Source organism: Haliotis rufescens, unplaced genomic scaffold (assembly GCF_023055435.1).
Source record: "Haliotis rufescens isolate VD_foot unplaced genomic scaffold, xgHalRufe1.0.p SCAF_29, whole genome shotgun sequence".
NCBI lineage: Eukaryota > Metazoa > Mollusca > Gastropoda > Lepetellida > Haliotidae > Haliotis > Haliotis rufescens.
In genome coordinates, this window is record NW_025963990.1 from 2,045,539 (window position 1) to 2,068,965 (window position 23,427).

Genomic DNA, 23,427 nt, shown 5'->3' on the forward strand with positions numbered 1-23,427 from the left:
AAGCTGCTGCCACATAGACGAGAAAATGTAAGCCTTCTCAATACAGGGCAAATTTTCATACAAACCTCATACTATCTGATAAAAAATGTATGTGTTTCAGTTGATTTGGGAAAAGTGGGCGTGTCCGACCATGCGATCGTAGTCGACACATCACCCCCTGAACAAGGCATAGTTTATGATGGACCTGTATACAAGCTTGACCTCAACTTTACCAAAGATGCCGACGAGGTAAGGTCATTTGTGATTTCCAAGGTACAGATAAACATTCTTCACATATTAAACAATTGATATTCTGGATGAAATATCAAGCACCTCTGAACCTTTTGTGTGTAATAGTGTATTCAGTGCAATTCCCTAAATTTAAATATATGTCTCCGCATCTATAACAGATATGCGCAAACTGGGTTGGGTTTCACGACCCTGACTCTGGTATTTCCCACTACGAGTTGTCGGTTCTTGATGACACAAACAAGACGATCTCCGAGCCGGTCAGTCTTGACCACAAGACACACGAGACCTGTCTCCAGCTTGACCCTGACCAGAGGCTCGAACACGGCAAGGCCTACAACTTCTATATCACCGCATTCAACGCTGGCCACAAACAGTTGAACGTATCGGCAAGGTCAGATGGAGGTAATGTCGTGTCTGATGGAGGTAATGCAATGTCAGATGGATGCAATGCAATGTCAGATGGAGGTGATGCAATGTCAGATGGAGATAATGCAATGTCAGATGAAGGTAATGCAATGTCAGATGGATGTTATGCAGTGTCAGATGGAGGTAATGCAATGTCAGATGGATGCAATGCAATGTCAGATGAAGGAAATGCAATGTCAGATGGAGGTAATGCAATGTCAGATGGATGTTATGCAGTGTCAGATGAGGTAATGCAATGTCAGATGGATGCAATGTCAGATGGAGGTAATGCAATGTCAGATGGATGTTATGCAGTGTCAGATGAGGTAATGCAATGTCAGATGGATGCAATGTCAGATGGAGGTAATGCAATGTCAGATGGATGCAATGCAATGTCAGATGGAGGTAATGCAATGTCAGATGGATGCAATGCAATGTCAGATGGATGCACGGCAATGTCAGATGGAGGTAATGCAATGTCAGATGGATGCAATGCAATGTCAGATGGAGGTAATGCAATGTCAGATGGATGCAATGCAATGTCAGATGGGGGTAATGCAATGTCAGATGGAGGTAATGCAATGTCTGCTGGGGGAAGTGCAATGTTTGTTGGAGGTAATACAATGCCGGATGGAGGTAATGCCCATTGTGCATCAGTCAGCAGATAAATTGCTTGACCAAGGCTCGAGTATCTACAGGTCGCCGTGATATGCTGTAATATGGTGACTACAGCGCCATTCAGTCATTCACATAAAACATCCTTTGGTGTTTATTTGCTCTAAATCTTCATAATTATTCCAGTGATCGTGGACCTGACTCCCCCGGTGCCGGGTGAAGTTGTTGACGGTATACGGAAAGGCTTTGACGACGTTGAGTTCAGTACCCACGTTGCCACAGTAGGAACCCAGTGGAGGAACCACAGTGACCCCGAGTCAGACATCAGAGAATATGCGGTACAGGTACTCAGAGCAAAGTAAGTGACTGTGTGTACGGGTGGGATGGTGGGGACACTGAGGAACTATTGTGGCCCCGAATATGCTGTACAGGTACTCAGAGCAAAGTAAGTGGGAGGGACCTTCTGCTCTCGGGGCAGACGCTCTATCCACTACACCACGTCATGTACAGAACTACACAATAATAGTCTTCATGTTGAATCCGACTAAAGCTCTTGTATAAGAAGATGTTCATGAATGCATTCGTACATTGGGCAAATTTTAAAACTCGGAGGAACACGAATTAATAAAAGCAGATTGTAATTAAGTATGCATATTGGAGAACAAATCATTAATACAATGTCGCTGTCCCTTCAAATTACTTCGAGAGTATTTATGGTTTGAATGCATAAAATGCTAACTTAAGGTTTATGCAATTATGAATCGTATTCTACATACATGTAGATGAGTACCCTGCTGTAGCGACTGTGTTCTAGAGATACATTTTGCCTTTATGTATTTCGGATGTTTCAGAAATCCTGACTTTGCGGTAGCTCCTAACTTTGAGGTAGTAAAGGACTGGAAGACTCTGGGCAAAGACGTCAGCCAGATCGAGTGGCATAACTTCCACCTAAACCACCAGGACGTTGTCAAGACGAAGCTGAAAACCATCAACAACGCCCTGGGGACCGTAGAACAGACAACAGATGGGTTTGTAGTGGATCTCACTCCGCCCAGGATGGTGTTCCTAGGTGATGGACGTGAACAGGGCAAAGATGCGGAGTTCCAGGTGAGGTTGTGGCGTGAAAAGAAAAATCAAACATCACGCTTTATGCAAACCATTTACTGTCCCAATGACTAGGCGTTATATATGTAGCTACCTTTCATTATGATTGACACAAATGGGATGGTCTGGATTTATAATTGACATGAACGCATTAAGCAAACAGTCAACCATTTACTGTCCCATTGCATAATGAAAACTGATGCATTAAGCAAACATTCAACCGTTTACTGTCCCATTGTATAATGAAAACTGATGCATTAAGCAAACATTCAACCGTTTACTGTCCTATTGTATAATGAAAACTGATGCATTAAGCAAACATTCAACTATTTACTGTCCCATTGTATAATGAAAACTGACGCATTAAGGTAACATTCAACCGTTTACTGTCACATTGTATAATGAAAACTGATGCATTAAGCAAACGTTCAACCATTTACTGTCCCATTGTATAAAGAAAACTGATGCATTAAGGTAACATTCAACCGTTTACTGTCCCATTATATAATGAAAACTGATGCATTAAGCAAACATTCAACCATTTACTGTCCCATTGTATAATGAAAACTGACGCATTAAGGTGACATTCAACCGTTACTGTCCCATTGTATAATGGAAACTGACGCATTAAGCAAACATTCAACCATTTACTGTCCCATTGTATAATGAAAACTGACGCATTAAGGTTAAATTCAACCGTTTACTGTCCCATTATATAATGAAAACTGATGCATTAAGCAAACGTTCAACCATTTACTGTCCCATTATATAATGAAAACTGATGCATTAAGCAAACGTTCAACCGTTTACTGTCCCATTATTTTATGAAAACTGATGCATTAAGCAAACGTTCAACCGTTTACTGTCCCATTGTATAATGAAAAGTGATGCATTAAGCAAACATTCAACTGTTTACTGTCCCATTAAATAATGAAAACTGATGCATTAAGCAAACGTTCAACCATTTACTGTCCCTTTGTATAATGAAAACTGATGCATTAAGCAAACGTTCAACCGTTTACTGTCCCATTATATAATGAAAACTGATGCATTAAGCAAACGTTCAACCGTTTACTGTCCCATTGTATAATGAATACTGATGCATTAAGCATCGTTCAACCATTTACTGTCACCTTGTATAATGAAAACTGACGCATTAAGCAAACATTCAAGCATTTACTGTCCCATTGTATAATGAAAACTTACACATTAAGGTAACATCCAACCATTTACTGTCCCATTGTATAATGAAAACTAACGCCTTAAGCAACCATTCAACCGTTTACTGTCTCATTGTATAATGAAAACCGACGTATTAAGCAAACAATCAACGATTTACTATCCCATTGTAAAATGAAAACTGATGCATTAAGCAAACATTCAACCGTTTACTCTCCCATTGTTTAATGAAAACTGACGCATTAAGCAAACATTCAACCATTTACTGTCCTATTGTATAATGAAAACTGATGCATTAAGCAAACATTCAACCATTTACTGTCCCATTGTAAAATGAAAACTTACGTATTAAGCAAACATTCAACCATTTACTATCCCATTGTATAATGAAAACTGATGCATTAAGCAAACATTCAACCGTTTACTCTCCCATTGTTTAATGAAAACTGACGCATTAAGCAAACATTCAACCATTTACTGTCCTATTGTATAATGAAAACTGATGCATTAAGCAAACATTCAACTATTTACTGTCCCATTGTAAAATGAAAACTGACGTATTAAGCAAACATTCAACCATTTACTGTCCCTTTAAGGAGGCGTTATAGGTATATCTACTTTTTATTATGATTGACACCAGTGTTAGGCTTTGGATCTTAGGTTCTCTGAAACCCGATGGAAAACATTGTTATTTCAGCTGTCTAACACCACTGTCGAAGCCAACTTTGAGTTCATAGATGAAGAATCTGGATTGGATCATTTCAAGTACAGGGTGTATCAACTGTACCGAGGGTCAAAACATCAAATATATCCGGGTTGGTACATCATATATATCCGGATTGGTAGGATGAATCTGGTCATACGAGTGGTTGTAAACTATACACCTGGGAAAATGTTAAGCATCGGTTTCCTGTATGATTCAGTTTTAAAAATCGTATCCAGTTAATATTTTCTAACGAAATGCTTTTGTCCTTGTTTTCAAAATGACATAGTCCTTATGATTACAACCGGAATCTTGTATCTCACGACATGCTTTGAAATTGTTCCGTGGCAATAGTTATTTGACTACACTTTCAATTGCCCCATCTGCTTCTTTGGTTCATGTGTATGGAAAATGACACGATCAGCAGGGCTAATTCACAATCAATAACACCTAATTTCTGATTGAAACTATACTGATTAATTACACTATTGCATTATAGCCCTACAATTTCATACAATATAGAATCTGGAAAATGGGCGATTATAAGCGACCCCAGCATCCATAGCCTCAGTCAACCAGGGCTAAGGCTAAAGCCAGGCGCCCTGTATAGTGTGAGAGTGGGAGCTGCCAACAAAGCCGGGGCCGTGGCAGCCTATGACACCAATGGTGTACTATTGGATAATACTCCACCTAAGGTAAGAATGCTAATTTAGTATTTAGATAAAAGGTCAATAAGCAGGTAAAAGTAACAAATCTGACCATGACTCGACGTCGAATAGAATTTTGTTCAAAGCTCAGAAAAGTAATAGAAATGTAGTCTAGATGTTAAATCATTCTTTATTTCACTCATTCCCGAGAGGTATGCCTTCCTCATTCTTCTTGATGTACCACGCCTTGACGATAACTTTCAATCTGATAAATCACGGCGGGGTACACCAGAAATTGGCTTCACACATTGTACCCATGTCGGGAATCGAACCAGGATCTTCGGCGTGACGAGCTAACGCTTTAACCACTAGGCTACCCGACTGCCTCACTCACTCACAACTTGCTGCATTGGTTGATCCTCTTCAATAGGGACATGCCCAGATGTGTGAGAAATGATGTCAAGGAATAGATTACTTATAACGGTTTTAATGTGATTCAGATGAAGTGGGTGTATGCTGGTATCCTGTCCGGCAATGTGGAAGAAGTCATCGATGGCTACATTGTTCAATCTGACCCACGCGGTATCAAGGCCACGTGGTTTGCCACAGACATCCAGAGTGGAATCAAGTCTTACATGGTCGCCGTTGGAACCAGTAGAGGTCCGTTCTACGTTGTCATGATTTATAGAACAGTCTAATACTAATGGTCCTAATGAACACATGAAATTGTTTTGTAACGTACATGTGATTCACTTGAAACGTGTATTGTCAGAAATGTGTCTTTCAGGTGGAACCGATATTCTAGATTGGAAGGATGTTGGTTCTGACAGGAACAAATACGTTGATGGTTTGACCTTGACCGTGACTGACCTTGACACGATGACCCCTGTTTACTATGTGTCTGTGAAGGCGAGCAATGGAGCTGATCTGACTAGTGACGTCATCACATCAACCCCCATCAGGGTAGTGGTGCAGGATAAGACAGGTGCGTAGCTTCATTTATCTTCTTCATCATCCTCACCACTATCATCGTAATGTCCCTCCTATCGAAGTGGAAAACAAAACCATACTTCGATCCCCTGGCCGCGTCATAACAAAATATGTTAAAAGATTGTCCTTGTTGTTTCCCTGCCTGGCGCTTGCCATCATGGGCATTAAACAGGGATTGGTTGGCTGTGAGCTATCTCAGAGGGCTAGCTTCATTAAACAGGGATTAGTTGGCTAGGAGCTATCTCAGTGGGCTAGCTCCATTAAACCGACATGTATCCGGACTAGTTCGAACAGACACACACAAACATGTCCGTGCATGTCGCTATATGAGTGAAATAATATTGAACGTAATGTTAAATCCCATGTTCACCTCACCTCACCTTAGCCTGTCTACCAGTGGAAGAAGGGACATTTTGGCATTTCCTCATACGCGAACACTGAAAAAAATCTCTATCCCAAGGTATTGTCATCGACGGCGCCGACTCGACCGAGAGAGCTTACTTCATGGACATCGGAAGCGACATGGACTACCAGAAAGATGCGGGAGTTGTGACGGTACAGTTTGCCGGGTTTGAGAGCCACGAGCACGGTGTGACGTACTATGACTGGGCGGTTGGCACGACACCTGGTGGCGAGGAAGTGCAACCGTTCATCAAGGCAGGTCTCATACATGAAGAAGCAGAGACCAATGTTCCTGGAAATGGTAGGTTAAAAGATTTACGGTTTGGGAATGCAATGTGATATAGATGAAGACATTCTGTTGAATATTTCTAAAAACTAGCCAGATTATACACTATTCATCATCAACCTCAAACTTAAATGCCTTAAATTTACACCAAAGCCTAAAACTGATATATGATCAGCTCAATCGCATCATCGATCTATCACTAAGTGAATAACGTACAAGTGAAATTTAACTGTGAGTCAGGACATAGATCTGATATGTTTTCATTTTGGTTTAGCCTCATTTTTACAGACTTTAGTGATCGAAAAATGATAGTCTGCGGCCTCTGCTTCAAAATGCAGATACTTCCAGAAAAAGAGCAAATCAATTTTAATAAGTTTCTGGTAAAACGTGAGGACAATTTTTGTCACCCCGACATCCGCTCCCTTCCCGAAGAACATTAAAATAGTCAATCTCTTCTTAACTAGATATTTGGTTCATCTTTTTATCCTGCTATATCTCATATTTCATCACAATGATGTCAAACGGCATCTCAGGAGCTAGGGTAGACGGATACACAATTATTTTGTACTATCAAGCCCTAGCACTGTTTCCCTGTACGTTAACTTCATATAATGCATGTGCATGATGGTGATCAAGAACATATCTGTTTACTACCTGCTAAACATGGCAATGTCTCATGTAGGTATCTCCAGCATGGGGTTTGGCCAGGCTGTTCTACCGCTGTCATCCGGCACGACATACTACACCACAGTCCGCGGCATCACCAACGGTGGCAACATCCTGGAATCTACGTCAGATGGGTTTACTGTGGATATCACGGCTCCTGCCATCACTATGGAAAGGTAGACATCTTGTCGGGAATATACGGATATTGACAATGAAGACATGTGTATTTTTCAGGAAGATATCATTCTTGCATTGTTAACTTTAGCTCGCATGATTCAGAGCAAATTGACCTCCATCAACATGTACTGTCAACTAACCATTGTTCATTTTTCACACATAGTTTTGAATAACCAGATCAGACTGACCGAGGCAGCTTGTAACTGTACACCTCAAGTGTCACTCGTAGCTTTGACTCAGATTAACCAGAATAGACTGACCAAGGCAGCTTGTAACCGTACACCACAAGTGTCCAAAAGACCCGCTAAGCACTGTTCAGGTTTCACTGACAAAGACGACTGTACGACCATCGAGGACAGACTTGCTTCAGTGATATGTACTGTAAACTAATCATTGTCCATGTTTCCCCCGCAGCTATGTCTCTGAGGGTAGCCTAGTGGTTAAAGCGTTCGCTCGTCACGCTGAAGACCCGGGTTCGATTCCCGACAAGGGTACAATGTGTGAAGCCCATTTCTGGTGTCTCCCCGCCGTGATATTGCTGGAATATTGCTAAAAGCGGCGTAAAATCAAACTCACTCACTCACTCACTCTGAGAACAATCATAACACCCTGGTCTCAAACGCTACGTACGTCAACTAACTAAACTTGCCAGCCTGCACTCGTGAAACATGTCAAGTTCGCGTTCCAATCTGCCTTGGTCAGTCTGATCTTGTTAATCTGAGTCAAAGCTACGAGTGAAACTTGAGGTGTGCGGTTACAAGCTGCCTTGGTCAGTCTGATCTGATTAATCTTAGTCAAAGCTACGAGTTTTCCCTCGAAGCTATGGCTCTCAGAACAACCAGAGCAACCTATCACCAACGCTATGTACGTCAACATAAACGTTGTCCATGTTTCCCTCACAGCTATGGCTCTCAGAACAACCAGAGCAACCTCTCACAAACGCTATGTACGTCAACTAAACATTGTCCGTGTTTCGCTCACAGCTATGGTCCTGAGAACAACCAGAGAGGACTGACCCCCACCACGACACTGTACCAATCTGAGGTGGACTCCATCTCCTCCTCCTGGAGGGCTGCAGACAGTGAGAGTCCAGTCAAGAAGATGTACTACTCTGTGGGGACCTACCCCCACGGGGAGGATGTCCAGCCCCGGACTGACGTGGAGATCCTGCTGACCGGTGAGGGGGCTCTTCCCACTGGCATCAAACCCACAACTGATGGTAAGAACTGGCAGGGTCCAGAAACAAAAATAATGAATTTAATATGAGAATATCAAGATTATTCACCGTTTATGAGAGGGATCAAGACTGATCATCTACTTGCAAGCGAACATACGTATACTTGATTAAAAAATTAACCGTGTGATGTTTATGGAACATGTCAGTTTTATTAATGATGTATTGCATTTACAGGCAAGCCAAATATATTGACTCTAACAGCCGAAAATGAACTGGGATTGTCTGCTAGTATTATCTCCCCTTATCTTGTTGTGGACCTGTCATCACCAGCCGAGGGTGTTCTGACCTGTCCACCATTTATTCAGGTAATGCCTGCAATCGAATAGCAATGGTTTCATTAATAAGAAACATAATACCCTTTACAATAAGGATCCATTATTCATCGACAGAAGGCAGATATAAGTCATTTTGTAACTATTATAATCTGATGTAATGTAACAATTATGATATTTTATTTATTTTAAAAGATGTTGTTAGTTATGTTTAGATATAATCTCACCTTTGATTTATATAATGAATGTTAAAGCCACATTTACAATTATATTCGTTCCATACATGTTGACAGCCGAGATCTGCCGTGGGGTGCACATGGACAGGGTTCTACGATGCCGAGAGTCAGGTTGTAGAGTTTGAGTTCGCTGTAGGCTCCCACGAGGGGCTGGAGGACGTCGTAGCACCTGTCAAACTGCCGGGACATGCTGCCAAATATGTAGTCTCAGGTACAGAAAGGACAATTATGTTTGTTTGTAAACATAATAATTTTCACAACTGGGTGCACTAAATCGTTTTTCAGTTATAGCTGAAGTTTATATTGGTGTACGCATAGTGCATGTGTCTGTATTTGCATGTTCAGAGTCATGTTCATGTGAGAACAACCAGAGCAGACTGACACCCCCCCCCCCCCCCCCCCCCTGGATATTAAGGTGAGTGAGTGAGTATGGTTCTACACCGTTTTTAGCAATATTCCAGCAATATCACGGCAGGGGACACAAGAAATCAGCTTCACACATTTTACCCATGTCGGGAATTGAACCCGGGTCTTCGGCGTCACGAGCGAACGCTTTAACCACTAGGCAACCCGACCGCCCCTATTAAGGTAAGAATGGTCTCTCAGCTATCTACTACCTTGTGGTAGGGTTGCATCAGGGTAAGGGTAAAAGGACTTCGTTGACAACATGTCATCGTTTATTGATGCTCCTGACATAGGTTGGTTTGTCGGACACATACTCGATAATATATACCGGTAGTTGGAATATTGCTGAATGGGCCGTAAACAACACAAAAACAAACATTTCTATTTTCTAAATATTTTATGAATTTCTTTCAGATACCCATATCATACATATTTTTCGTTTTCATGCGAAGGCTTAGCTGGTGATCTTGTCCATGGTAAGAGCTACTACGCCAAAGTCAAGGCCATCAACCAAGTTGGGATGACGTCATCCAGCAGCTCCAACGCCATGTACGTGGACACCACACAACCGGCGCCGGGCGCTGTGGTGGAGTTGAAGTCTGTCTACATCATCAACGTCACCGACGAGGTCATCACCGAGAAACTCAACACCTACGAGTGTGACACAGAGGAAGGTAGATTCATAAACACATGTTACTGATATAGTCAGAATCGTACTGTTGTCTCAATGGTTAAGGAAAGGGCTGTGTCGCTTTCAGTTTTGCATTATGACTCTGAACATGTAAATAGATCTAAATGCAATGTAATGAGCAAAGGGCATTATTGTCTTCTTCGGGCAAATAGCCTATTAATGCTGCACCGTATTCGTGAAAGGGTCAAATGCAACCCTTCACATTCAGTACAGAAGCAAAACTGTCACTTTTGATTAATATCCATTATCATGTTCCAACGCCCTTTGGGGAAACGGGTGGCCCAGTCGTCTAAGGCGCCACCATTCGCTGTGAAGAGTTGCGTCCCTTGGGCACTCTAGAAACCTATAATTGTGGGTTCGAATCCATGATCGCCCCAATTATATGTCTAGGTTTGTCAGCACCATACCCGTGCTCGTAGGTTTCACCGAAGTGGTAAACGTCCGAGACCTGTATCACTAAGGGCTTTCCTCCCACATTAAGCTGACACGCCGTGATATAACTAGAAGAATGTTAAAAGCGGCGTTAAACCCAACTCACACACTCACTCACTCACTCCAAAGCCCTTCACAATCCATGATTTTGCATACTGATAACAGTTCGACAGTATTCTATAAGGGTACTTTATAGCAATATATATTTATGTTACAAACTTTCATATGTATTTTCTCTGTATTCGAGTATCATTCAATATATCAGGTCATGCTTGTACTTATTTCTGCTCTGAAAAAAAGGAAATGGACCCGAATGTATGCTATATATTCCCGTTGGTGCGTTCAATTGTTGTATTTCATTATTGAATCTGTTGTCCACAGACTGCCTGGCTATAGACGCGGTGTGCCAGGAGTCTCTGTCCACTGTCAACGTGGCCTGGCAGACCTTCACTGATGACGAGACGGAGATTGTCAAGTACGTCATGCTGACAGTCTTCATTTCGATATGTTCTTCTGCATCAAAATAAGCTATCTTACAGCAGCTAAATATGCCAGTATTTAAGCATCAAGCCTTATGTACTATCGTAATGATTTCATAGACCAAGGGATCAGTGTTGTAACTTAGTTGTCATGATGTCGCTAGTTAAGCCGAGGCCAAGGTTCGATTCCCACATGTATACTTGTCCTACGAAGCGACTAACGGGATCAGGTGGTCAGGCTCGCTGACTTGGTTGATGCATGTCATCGATCCCAATTGCGTGGATCGATGCTCATGATGTCAATTACTGGATTGTCTGGTCCAGACTCGATTGTTTACAGACCGCCGTCATATAGCTGGACTATTGCTGAGTGCGGCGTTAAACGACACACAAGACAAAACTTTGTGTAAAGCCCATGTTTGATGTCTCCAACCATCATCTTGCTAGAATATTGCTAAAAATGACGAAACCCATCCTCACACATGGTCCTAGTGTTGGTACTGACCGCTACGCCCAACGGAAACACCTCAGCACCTATAATCTCGGTGTGTGTGGTCGTATAGGGGTGACAGCTGCAAGGGTGGTCTGTTGCCCATGATCCTGATACCGCCATTGTTCTGAATACGCCCTGGGGCGGTCGGGTAGCCTAGTGGTTAAAACGTTCGCTCGTCACGCCGAAGACTCGGGTTCGATTCCCGACATGGGTACAATGTGTGAAGCCCATTTCTGGTGTCGCCCGTCATGATTTTGCTGGAATATTGCTAAAAGCGGTGTAAAACCAAACTCACTCCCTCACTGAATACGCCCTACTGGTGTTGCATATCTTTTATATATATATATATATATATATATATATATATATATATATATATATATATATTTATATATATATATGTTGTTTGGTTTGGCTTCTTCAGATACGAGATAGCTGTTGGCACTTCACCCGGAGGGGGGCAGCTGAGAGGGTTCTTTGAGACTGATGACGTCACAAAGAGATACCTGTCGGTCACGGGCCTGGTACTGAAGGGAGTAAGACAGGTGAGATAAATATTTGACTCTCGACATGATTTGTAACTTGTAGAGTGACAAGCGTGAATATAGGGCTGATGTGTTTCTGGTGTCCCTCTCCGTGATATTGATGGAATATTGCTGTTTATAAAACAATTATCAGCCAGAACCGTGTCAAGGTAATGTGTTTGCCCGACAGAAATGACACACTTGATTTTTAGGAAATCATCAGAGCTCTGATGTTAAGAAGTACAAAAGTGTTTTCCGACAAGATACTATTCAGTTTTGTGAATGGATTTTGTGTTTTGGTATCACGGAATAGGGTCATCCGAACAAACGTTAAGTACATGTAGTATGGTAAAAATGAATTTTAAATTACAGATATTTGTGACAGTAAAAGCTACCAATGGAGCTGGCCTCAGCACAATATCCACGTCTAACGGTATCTACATGTCCTACCTCAGTCAGGGCTTGGAGCCGCTCACTCATGTTGGAATCTGGGATGGCGAAAGTCACGATGGAGACCTGTGAGTATTGTCTGGAATACAGTGTGAAGCTTTATGAATATCTGTCTAAAAGCATGACACCAACAACTCTGGGAAAACGCACACTGTCGTTTTTCTTTACTTTGTGATTGACCTTGTTTCTCTACAGTGGGGCGTGTCAGGTAATATCATCATCTTCACATGCAAGGATGATTCAGTATCTAATTCGTAGTTGACCTTGTTTCTCTACAGTGACTTCCAGACGAGTCTGTCCCGAATGGGGGCCAAGTGGGACGTGTCAGGTGACCCGTGTCCAGTGGTCAAGTATGAGTGGGCAATACAAAGGGCTGACGGTCGGAGGGTCCAGGAGTACTTCAATACAGAAGGTGGGCGTTGCAGCTGACAATGATCACATGTATTCTGTATGGCCTTTGTATTTTTTTATGCAAAGATGTATTTCCAGATATTTTCCATTAATGAACTTAGTTATCAGAACAAAATGAATTTAACTTTATTCCACATCTGTAAAATATTGTAAAGATTCGACGACCAAGTAGTAAATTGGAAAGGAGCCTGACTGTTTTAGATATTTGAGATGCTTCAGTTTGTATAATCCGCCATATTTAAATCTAAAATATATTTGACTTGTTCAGCAGCAGTTTCCTGTATCTCTGTTGTTTGTTGTGCTGAATCTCATCAATTGTTCTGCAATTCCAGGAAGAACTCATGGCGTCAACGACCAACTGAGCATGCAGAACATGGAACGCTACTACCAGTACCTACGGGTGACCAACGCCATGGACTACACCTACACCATCAGGTCGAACGGCATCACCATCGAGGATGACCCCTTGGTGCCTGGACAGGTCAATGATGGAGATGTCGTGGGATTTGACCTTGAGTTCTTCCGAACCAAAAGTAAAGTCAGCGCCAACTGGGACAAATTTGGCATCGATGGTAACGCTGACGAGGAATCCACTGGCATTGAGGCTGGTGAGCTCGCATACTTGATGCATAAACCGATTTCATATGGTTTAATTAGTGAATGGTGTGATGTAGACGTATTACTTGGTAAACGTTGTAGTCAATGTAGTGAAAATGAAGGCAACTAGCATTTAATAATGCTGTTGCTTTTAACAAATGTGTTGATAACGACAACATGTAATTTCTGACAATATAACTATCATGGCAGCAATTGAAAGATAATGAACTTCATATTCAAGTTGTTTATCTTGTAGAAAACATTCTTGAAGAAAAATCAACCAGCCAAGAAGTTGCTTTCTACGAAGTTGCCGTCGGAACTGACCGCCGTTTTCCACAAACACGTGACAACATCGTTCCATTTGTTAACGTTGGCCTCAACAAGACTGTGACCTTTTTCGACCTTGACCTGACCCCCATTACAGGCACGTACTACTTCACCGTTAGAGCACACAGTCGATCTGGGTCTACAGCTGACGTCACATCCAATGGTTTCTCTGCTGGGTTTGATGGTGGTGTTTCAGGTAAGATCACTGCTTATTATTTTCCTTGAGCTTTCCTAAAACAACAATCAGCCAACGTTTACACCCTAATGGTATCATTATATGCTTAACGAGATCGTTCTGTATCTCGGTATGGTACAAGGAAAGTACACACATGACTATAGAAGATAAACTTGATTGAGTGAGTTGGGTTTAACGCCGCTTTTAACAGTATTCCAGTTATATCGCGGCGTGTCAGCTTACTGTGGGAGGAAAGCCCGAAGTGATGCAGGTCTCAGACGTTTACCACTTCGGTGAAACCCACGAGCACGGGTATGGTGCTGACAAACCTAGAAACATAATCGGGGCGAACCGTGATTCGAACCCACAATCATAGGTTTCTGGCGTGCCCAAGGAACGCAACTCTGCACAGCGAATGGCGGCGCCTTAGACGACTTGGCCACCCGTGCCCCCAGATAAACTTGAAGCACACTAGGTATACATGTAAGTGAAGGATCTGTTAAAGCGTTCGACCTCAATGGTGTTTCCGGGTTTAATTTGGTCACCAGCACCGTATACTTGTCGTACGAGGCAACTAAATGGATCAACTGGTTAAGCTTGGTGGCTTGGTTGATGCGTATCACTACCCCGACTGGTGGATCATGGGTTGAAATATCACTCATTGTATTATCTGGATCACGCTCGATTATTTACAGATCATAATGCAACCGGACTATTGTTGAGTGCTGCGTTAAACAACATACAAATACAAACATGGCATTCGACTCCCACAGATTACCCTAATGGGTACAAAGTGAGCGGCCCATTCTAGCTGTGGAAGTTCGGCAATATTGCATGATATGTGACCCACTGATCAGTTGGCTCCACGTCCTTTCGTCTCCATATTAAACTGAAGAAACGTATTTTGATATTAGAGAACGGCTGACCTATTGCCCTGAGGCGCCGACATTGACAGTGCAGAATTGCTTTCATTACCTATGCCAGGCGGTTTTACGTAGGTTCGAATCCCAAATTTCCCCTGATTACGTTTTTGTTTGGTCAGCAACATACCCGTGCACAGGTGAGTGAGTGACTGAGTTGGGTTTAACGCCGCTTTTAACAGTATTCATGTTATATCGCGGCGTGTCAGCTTAATGTGGGAGGAAAGCCCGAAGTGATGCAGGTCTCAGATGTTTACCACTTCGGTGGAACCAACGAGCACGAGCACAAACCTAGAAACATATTTGGGGCGAACCGTGATTCGAACCCACAATCATGGGTTTCTGGCATGCCTTAGACGACTTGAGCGCTCAAGGCTTGAACGAGTAAGGCGCCATCCTACATTGCCTTTTCTCCCAACGATTTTAAAACTGGCATGATTTGCTTTTTATATTATTATAAAGCAGTGTTGATCCCATCCCAGAAAAAAATGTTGCTATGTTGTATTACAGCCGGTTCTATAGATATGAAGGAATACCTGACAACTCATACCTACGTAGATGTAGCGTGGAACGGGTTCGAATCAAAGATTGGCATGATGATGTACTACGTGGGCCTGTCCAACAACACGGAGGCGGGCAACTATAGATGTGGGCAGTTTGTGAGTATAGATGGCAGACAACTATAGATGTGGACAGTTTGTGAGTATGAGTATAGATGGAGCACAACGTATCCATTATCCGATTTCTGTGCCGGCCTGGTAATTTATCCAAATATCCTTCGCCCCAACCAAGTTGGGGGAATATAGAAACGGAGTCCGTAGGGTGCCACCGCACGCGCTTGCGCGACACCATGGGGATTAATTAAACAGAGTTGGATAGCCAATGTAACCCTTTCAATGTTTCCAAAAGATTTCAAGAGATTTGGTCACTGCAAAGTGCTACGAAAGACCTGCACATTTACGCCAAAAACGAAAATTGGCGCTTTTCCCAAACACACAAGAGCGAACAAGTTGTTTTCTGTTTGTTGAGTTGGATGTACTTTTGCTGGAGAGGTGTGAAACACACTTTTCTGAAATATTAAGCGATTTTAGCATGGTGGCTCGTTGGAAAGCTCTCCAAATTCTAAGATACGAAGTCCGACACCTATAACTGGTCGTTAGGGAAATACAACCGTTTGAAGGAGTTTAAATTGATGTCAGAGGCCCCTGTGAGGGTGCTATCGCAAGGCGCATGTGCGACAGCATAGCGATTAACAATAGTTGGATAGCCAATGTGACCCTTTCAATGTTTCCAAAAGATTTCAAGAGATTTAGTCACTGCAAAGTGCTCAAAACACCTGCACATTTACCCCAAAACGAAAATTCTGGATCCGTCCATCCCACCGTCACCTATCGTTAGCAAAACTCGGAAACCATAAGAGATAACTTTACAAAACTTGCTATACACATTCTCTATATTGTGTAGATGTGTCTTCCCCTATTAAGGTTTCCGCTGCATTTTTTATATATTTTGAAATGGTTTGTGAAATTTAGACTTAGTAGGTAATGGACGCAGAAGGTTTCATTTCTGGAGCGCAACTCGAAACATATTAGAGATATCTTTATGAATCTTGTAGATGTTCCATTTGCTTTTTATCACTCCACCAATTATTTTGTTTTGATATGAATTTTATAAATGTAGACGTGATTTGAATGGAACCAATCTTATACCTGTTCTGTTGTGTACTTTTCCATGAAACTGTGTACAATATCAGTCTACGTCTAGTACGGTGTCCTTGTTCTTTATGGACTTTAAAATTACGTTTTATTTTCTTATTTTACTCAAACGACACTCCAGTTGACGCTGCTGCAGTTAAAGCTATTAAAGGATTCATCGTAAATGAGTTTGAAATTCACCCGGTTTTGAGGGGCCGGCATGCTCACATATTTTGTACCTTTTGTACCTTATATGTACCTTGTACCTTAACAATACCTTCTTTTATAGCAATGCTCAATTCACGATTATTAAATGAGTAAATTATGCAGTGCTCACTGATACTAAATAATCTTAGCCTTCACTTACTGGAAAATGATTATAACCTTTGTTTATAAATACAGTCTTAATAAAGCAGATATTAGTACAAAGTTTTATGGAGATGTTAAACAGTGGCTCTTGTATTCAACCTCTTTCAGAACATGTGGAAAAACTGACAACTGATAAAGTCACACAACGTGACATCTGATTGTCATATATCACTGTCTTTAAGATTGGACAATAGGCTGGAGTGTAGATGAATTCGTTTGCTTGTTTAAGATTCGAATACCATGAAAGGATGTTAATATTGTCGGTTTGTTTCAGACTGAAAGAAGCTCCATCACTGACGATGAACGACAAGGTATTTTCAACATTGTGGACCTACAAAATGTCGGGAAGGACACATTCATGAAGTTTGAAAATCTGTCTCTGGAACAGAATGGAGTCTACTATGCTTGGGTTGTCGGTAAGTATACACTTAACTAAAGAGGGGCATGTATTACATTTTAAACTCTTATTTTTTGTATTTTGTAATTTGCACTTTGGGCCATCAGGTACATTTAATACATGACATTACACATTAATATTGCTGAAAGCGGCCAAAAATCTCACTCCCTCACTCTCACTCAAGACAATGTTATACTTGTGTCTCATGTTGAATATATTATGTTTCTCATTTGTTGCTTTCAAGTGTAAGACACCGTTGCGTTTTTCCATAAAGCTAAATAAAAACTTACCCATGTTACAATTTATTGTATTTCCAATCTTGGTTGTTGTACAATTAGTTAGTTCTTTCCACATATTTATAATTATTTCGCATTCATAAAGTGCATGCAATAGACTGAGATTTGAATAGAAATAATCATAATGTTAACAAATTCTGAGGATGGCGTCTAGCCTCAAAGATGAGTGTTGAAAGGAACTAGAATATGTAATACTCCGAGTCTTATTAGCTTCAGTTCGATTTTAAATACCAGCCACGTGGGAATAGATGTGGTATAGATGCCAAACGTGTTATTAGAGCCGACATTTGCGGATTCGGTGGTCAAAATGTATGACATGGCTGATTTGTATCATCGTGGATTGATACTGTCGACCACTGGTTAGTCAGACCTGATATTTTTGCTGACGTGAAACAGCTTTCACCCACACGCTTCTTTTGTCATGTGATTATCTGCCACTATGTCATTACTCTAGGTGCTGACAAGGCCGGAGAGTGCAACGTGACTAGTCACAAGTTCCAGGTGGACGTCACACCTCCAGTCAAAGGCAGGATCAGAACAGGGCCCTATTACGACATGGTTCGTTACAGAGATACGGTTTAGTAATAAATCAACCAGGTTCTTCCATGCCTCGAATAACGTATTCCTCGCGCTAGGACAGTAACTCATCACTAGCTCGAAAGTCCTGGCACCCGCAAGATGTCACGTTATTCGCAGCTTAAAGTAACAATTATTGCATTTAAGTGATCTAATTTCTTCATGTTCTTTCCTTTGATTTCGACGTTTTCGGTATTTGCTTAGCAATGCAACAATTTGGCATATATGGCTTGAATTAGTGACCAGTAAGGAAATCTTTGAAACATGGTAGGAATTCAGCAGTTACTATATTTTATTGTATACTAAACTATCAAGTTCGTCGTACGTCTAGAAGAGGAAGGCATACCAACTGATGATGACCATACAGTACCATTAGGCAAAGTAATGAAGTATAAGGAAAGGTTCTTGGATGATGATATATTTATGTAATGAAAGAAATATATCATATCAAACATACGCGTTGATAAAATAATAGTGACACGTGCCTTTCCATAACAATGCAAAATCTCCAATGTACAATCCGACATTAGCATTGGCATGTTTTATTTTTCTATCTTTTTTAACGCCGCACTTCACCAGCATGTGTTTTGTGATGATACGAGGTGTTCGCGAAAATGTGAACGTATCCTGCCCCACCCGTGGCCCCCGTCACAAACATAAATCAGTTGTTATTCGGAGTAAAACACACGGAATGTTATGGTACAAAATAGGGAATTTTGTCACTGGTGCGTCAAAGTTGGAAATATATGTCTACCATAAAACCTTTTGAAACTTTACGAAGGCCTCGAGAGCAAGAAGGAGGATGCTCGACTGTCCCTCAAAAGTTGTGCAATGTAGACACCGACATTTCTGGGCCTGCTGGAATATTGCTCGACATAAAGGAAAGTTAACTATTGAAAAATGTATTTTTGGAAACTCAGAATCTTTTGTGTTATTGTAGATCTAAATATTTAACAGCAACCATTGTGTTCCACTTGTCAGAAACTGAGTTACTCGGCGAGCAGTGAGAGTCTTCAGACCTACTGGACAGACTTCAGTGATGAAGACTCGGGCATCCGCTGCTACCACGCAGCCCTGCTGAAGAGAGCCTCCTGTGACAAAGACTCGGCGGAAGAAACTGTCGTAGATTCCATAGAGATTGATGTCAACTACACGTCTTATAAATTCATGGACATCACTATGCAGGTGGGTGATTTACAAGAATTGGATGTAAATTTTGACACGTCTACGGACACATCCTGGTAGATATTGAATTTTCACATTTTCTCCTTCAAGGGCAACACTCCCTACTTTGTGCGTCTCGTGGCGGAGAACTTTGCTGGTCTCAAGTCGACATTAGACTCTCCACCAGTCCTGTATGACAACTCCCACCCCTCCTCCGGCCTCGTCATCGACGGACATGACTTCACTCACGACATCAGCTGGAGCGGCTCTGCCAACGTGATTACAGGTGCCTATTCACGCACTAATATAACCTTCGCGTTTGCTTTTCCAAAGGTTGTCAAAGGTGGATACATAATTTGCTCATGAAAGAAATCGGTAGTGTGTTACACGCGTTTGTGAGTTATGCCGTTAATATGTTTAGATACATGCAACTTTATAATCTCAATATATGAAGTACGACGAAACTAGTTTATGATCCAGACAGAAAATTAGTGGTACTGATACATTGTATGGACACTACATGTCCTGTATTCAGTAGCCCTCGTGATTTCTACTTCTAGTATATTAATAATCGTCATTTGGGGGATTTGTCAAGTTAATGAATCCAGCTGCAATCTTTAACAGGCACATTCCTGCACCACCCTGTGCCCGACGTGTCTCCATGTCCTGTCAGACAGGTCACATTTGATGACTCGGAGTGGAAGTACCTGGAGTCAGACCGGAACTACGACAGCAACAACCGTAGCTTGACCTTGACCTACAGGTCAGCTAACGTCCATCCCGAGTCCGGCAAAGTGGACATCAAACTGTCCCGAGACACCAAGACTGACACCATGTTTTCTGGAACCTACTTCAGAGATGCTGATCTTGTCAATGGCGGGGAGTATAAGGTATTATGATACAAACTGTCTCATAGGTATTGTTGCCTATTCCCCATCCACCTCCCAAGATACGTTTTCCAATTAATGCTCAAAGACCAACGTTACTACATGTATGATCTTGTCAATCGCAGGGAGTATAAGGTATTCACATACAAACGGTCACATAGATCCTGTCACCCAGTTTGTTGGTTGATTTGTTGTTTAACGCCGCACTCAGCATCATTAATTAATATTCCATGTATATGACGGCTGTCTGTAAATAATCGAGTCTGGAACAGACAATCCAGAAATTGACATCATGAGCATCGATCCACGCAATTGGGATCGATGACATGCATCAAATAAGTCAGCGAGCCTGACCACCTGTTCCCGTTAGTCGCCTTTTACGGCAATCATGGGTCTGCCTCGGATCTTCACGGGTCTCCTGTCACCTAGTCCACCCAGGCTACGTTTTCCAATCTATGCTTAAAGGCAGTTTTCCATTTTGAAAGTTGTTCACATACTTGTATTCATGCGCAATTGTGAGTGAAAATTGTTTCTTTTTGAAGTTAATGCAAATTATTTCCAAAAATTCTAAGAAGTAACATATGTTTACTCATTTCTGATGTTAATTAGTAAAAGTAACTCTTGTTAATAAAAACGAGTTTTACTTACGGAACTGGAACTACTTTTTTGCGTAAGTGTGAAGAATGTCCCTGCAATTGGGTCACTGCAGTGTAATGCAACTGGTGACGTAAATCGTGTAAAATAATTGTCACAGTACCTGAGGCTTCAAATGCAAATTTATAAGAAATTAATTCAATATAATTGTTATTAAATTATTAATGTCCACATAACAGTAAATTTATATGATCACTTTCGACTTACTTGTATATGTTATCTATGAAACAGAACAAAGAGGAATATTTACACAAAAAGATGAAACACCTCATTGATTCACTGTTCCTCCCTGGCCTTAATAGTAGAACCCCTTGAGGATTCCGGGGTAGATTTGGTCCCAAGGAGCCAATTCTTGTCGTATGAGTCGGATGATCAGACTCGATGGATGTTGCTAATAATTTCCACCACTAGTTCATCTGGTCTTGATGATGAACATGCGGCCGTAATATTGATTGTTGAGTAAAACAACAGTCACTCGCTACACGCATATTTCGAATAACAGAATGTGTGTACCAGCATGACGTTTTCTCCGTGTGTTTCAGCTATCTATCCGAGCTGCAGCAGGTGATGGTCAGGCGGTCACAAGTGTCCTGTTCTGGGACGGCCCAGATGACTACATCCTGGACTTTGACTACACACCAAGACCTATCTGGCCTGAACCCGCCTGTGCCTGTTGCAGGGTTGATCCTGTTGCTGAGGTATGTGATAATGGCACTGTCATGGACATGCCTACTTTCAGAATACAAGTCACCACTGATTTTGTAAGGCCGCCTCCGTGGTCGTGTGGATAGAGCATCTGCCCAGAAAGCCGATGGTCGGTGTTTGGATCACCGCGTCATACCAAAAGACGTTAAAATATGGTACTTGTTGTTGACCTACCTGGCGCTCAACATTAATACAAGAAATGTTGTACTCAGTGTTAGTATACTGTATCCGAGTGGGGTATTCCTGTTAAACTGTCGTGAGGTATCTCAGTGGGCTAGCACTTTAAAACTGACATGAGCCCTTACTATCACAAACATCCACACACAATCGCGTCAGCGTGCACACACGTATCGCGATATAAATGCAATAATCTTGAACACGACGATGAACCCCATTTCACCCAGCACATTTGGCATTGTATGTAAAATATCACAGCAATGGTAAGTTGCCGATGTTCTTGAACATAGAATAAATAAATAATGAATTCACCTATGATCAGTTGAAGTTTTGAAACTTTGTTTGGTATTCCAGTCCTGTACATGCAACTGTTCCACCCAATCTCGGCACAGTAACATCAGCAAGAGATCTGTCGATGTGGAAGACCCTGGTTATCAGGTAACGAAGCTCTCGGATGAGGATAAGAAGAAACTACAGGAGACTGGTTCAATCACCGACAAGAGTGAAATAGATAAACTTACTCCCAGAAAAGCTTGTGGATTACAGTTGTTTTCGGGTAAGTGTTTTTCGTGAACTCATGAAAATGGGCATGGCACTGACAGGCCACGGATCATGAAAGGGGCGATTCTGTGATTCGTTTACCGATCATCGGAATCTTGTGCTAAAATGCATTTATCAGTGCTCATTATTTCTCAAACAAAGGATAACTTGACATGTATTTGTTAGCACCCGATCCGTAAAGATCCGGTGGTCTTCAGCAACCCATGCTTGTCATACTAGACGACAATTCTTGTCGTAAAAGGCTGGCTGACATGGCTGATGCATGTATCGTTTCTCAGTTGTGTAAATCGGTGCTCATGATGTCCTTCACTGGAATGTCTGGTACATACTCGATCAATTACAGACCACTGTCACGTAGCTGGGCTATTGCTGAGTGCGGCATTGAACAACAAACAAACAAACGTTAGCACCCAGGACTTGGTATGAACCAGCAGAAACTGTATACGTTTTGCAGGAGAAGAAGCCAAGCTGGTGGCATGGTGTGGGTATGGTGACACCTTGAATGAACCTATGGCAGTTGTGAGGAACCTGGAACAAGACCCTTCCATAGACTATCATCAGTACTGGATCAGATTCACTACCCAAAGAGATGAAGCTAGGGGGTCAGAGGTAACGGGTGATCATGATGATTTAATTTACAAAGTTGATCATGCTGATGATGATGATGCTGCTGCTGCTCATGATGATGATTTAATGTGCCGAGTTGATGATGATGATGATGATGATGATGATGATGATGATGATGATGATGATTTAATTTACAAAGTTCTTGGGTTTTTTGGCATGGCGAGAGAAGGTTTAAACTACCATTTTAAATAAAGACTGGAAATTTCTGTACTAATACTCCGATGTGCAGTAAGACAGAATTCACACAGACTTAAAATGTGCAGAAT

General features: G+C 41.7%; 1 protein-coding gene across 1 annotated transcript in view; it reads left to right on the plus strand.

Moving 5' to 3' along the window:
- The window catches only part of LOC124137747, a 67,634-nt gene that overhangs the window by 24,459 nt on the left and 19,748 nt on the right, over nucleotides 1-23,427 (plus strand). Inside the window, exons 24-52 of the mRNA XM_048402722.1 lie at nucleotides 101-228; nucleotides 390-633; nucleotides 1,438-1,609; nucleotides 2,103-2,358; nucleotides 4,232-4,349; nucleotides 4,760-4,932; nucleotides 5,385-5,544; nucleotides 5,672-5,869; nucleotides 6,335-6,577; nucleotides 7,245-7,404; nucleotides 8,308-8,624; nucleotides 8,817-8,947; nucleotides 9,208-9,361; nucleotides 10,008-10,229; nucleotides 11,060-11,153; nucleotides 12,075-12,195; nucleotides 12,547-12,692; nucleotides 12,903-13,036; nucleotides 13,368-13,643; nucleotides 13,889-14,155; nucleotides 15,565-15,713; nucleotides 17,392-17,533; nucleotides 18,265-18,368; nucleotides 19,368-19,571; nucleotides 19,662-19,836; nucleotides 20,175-20,440; nucleotides 21,634-21,789; nucleotides 22,328-22,529; nucleotides 22,989-23,143. Coding sequence (XP_048258679.1) covers nucleotides 101-228; nucleotides 390-633; nucleotides 1,438-1,609; nucleotides 2,103-2,358; nucleotides 4,232-4,349; nucleotides 4,760-4,932; nucleotides 5,385-5,544; nucleotides 5,672-5,869; nucleotides 6,335-6,577; nucleotides 7,245-7,404; nucleotides 8,308-8,624; nucleotides 8,817-8,947; nucleotides 9,208-9,361; nucleotides 10,008-10,229; nucleotides 11,060-11,153; nucleotides 12,075-12,195; nucleotides 12,547-12,692; nucleotides 12,903-13,036; nucleotides 13,368-13,643; nucleotides 13,889-14,155; nucleotides 15,565-15,713; nucleotides 17,392-17,533; nucleotides 18,265-18,368; nucleotides 19,368-19,571; nucleotides 19,662-19,836; nucleotides 20,175-20,440; nucleotides 21,634-21,789; nucleotides 22,328-22,529; nucleotides 22,989-23,143 — 5,267 coding nt within the window. The remainder of the gene's footprint in view (nucleotides 1-100; nucleotides 229-389; nucleotides 634-1,437; nucleotides 1,610-2,102; nucleotides 2,359-4,231; nucleotides 4,350-4,759; nucleotides 4,933-5,384; nucleotides 5,545-5,671; nucleotides 5,870-6,334; nucleotides 6,578-7,244; nucleotides 7,405-8,307; nucleotides 8,625-8,816; nucleotides 8,948-9,207; nucleotides 9,362-10,007; nucleotides 10,230-11,059; nucleotides 11,154-12,074; nucleotides 12,196-12,546; nucleotides 12,693-12,902; nucleotides 13,037-13,367; nucleotides 13,644-13,888; nucleotides 14,156-15,564; nucleotides 15,714-17,391; nucleotides 17,534-18,264; nucleotides 18,369-19,367; nucleotides 19,572-19,661; nucleotides 19,837-20,174; nucleotides 20,441-21,633; nucleotides 21,790-22,327; nucleotides 22,530-22,988; nucleotides 23,144-23,427) is intronic.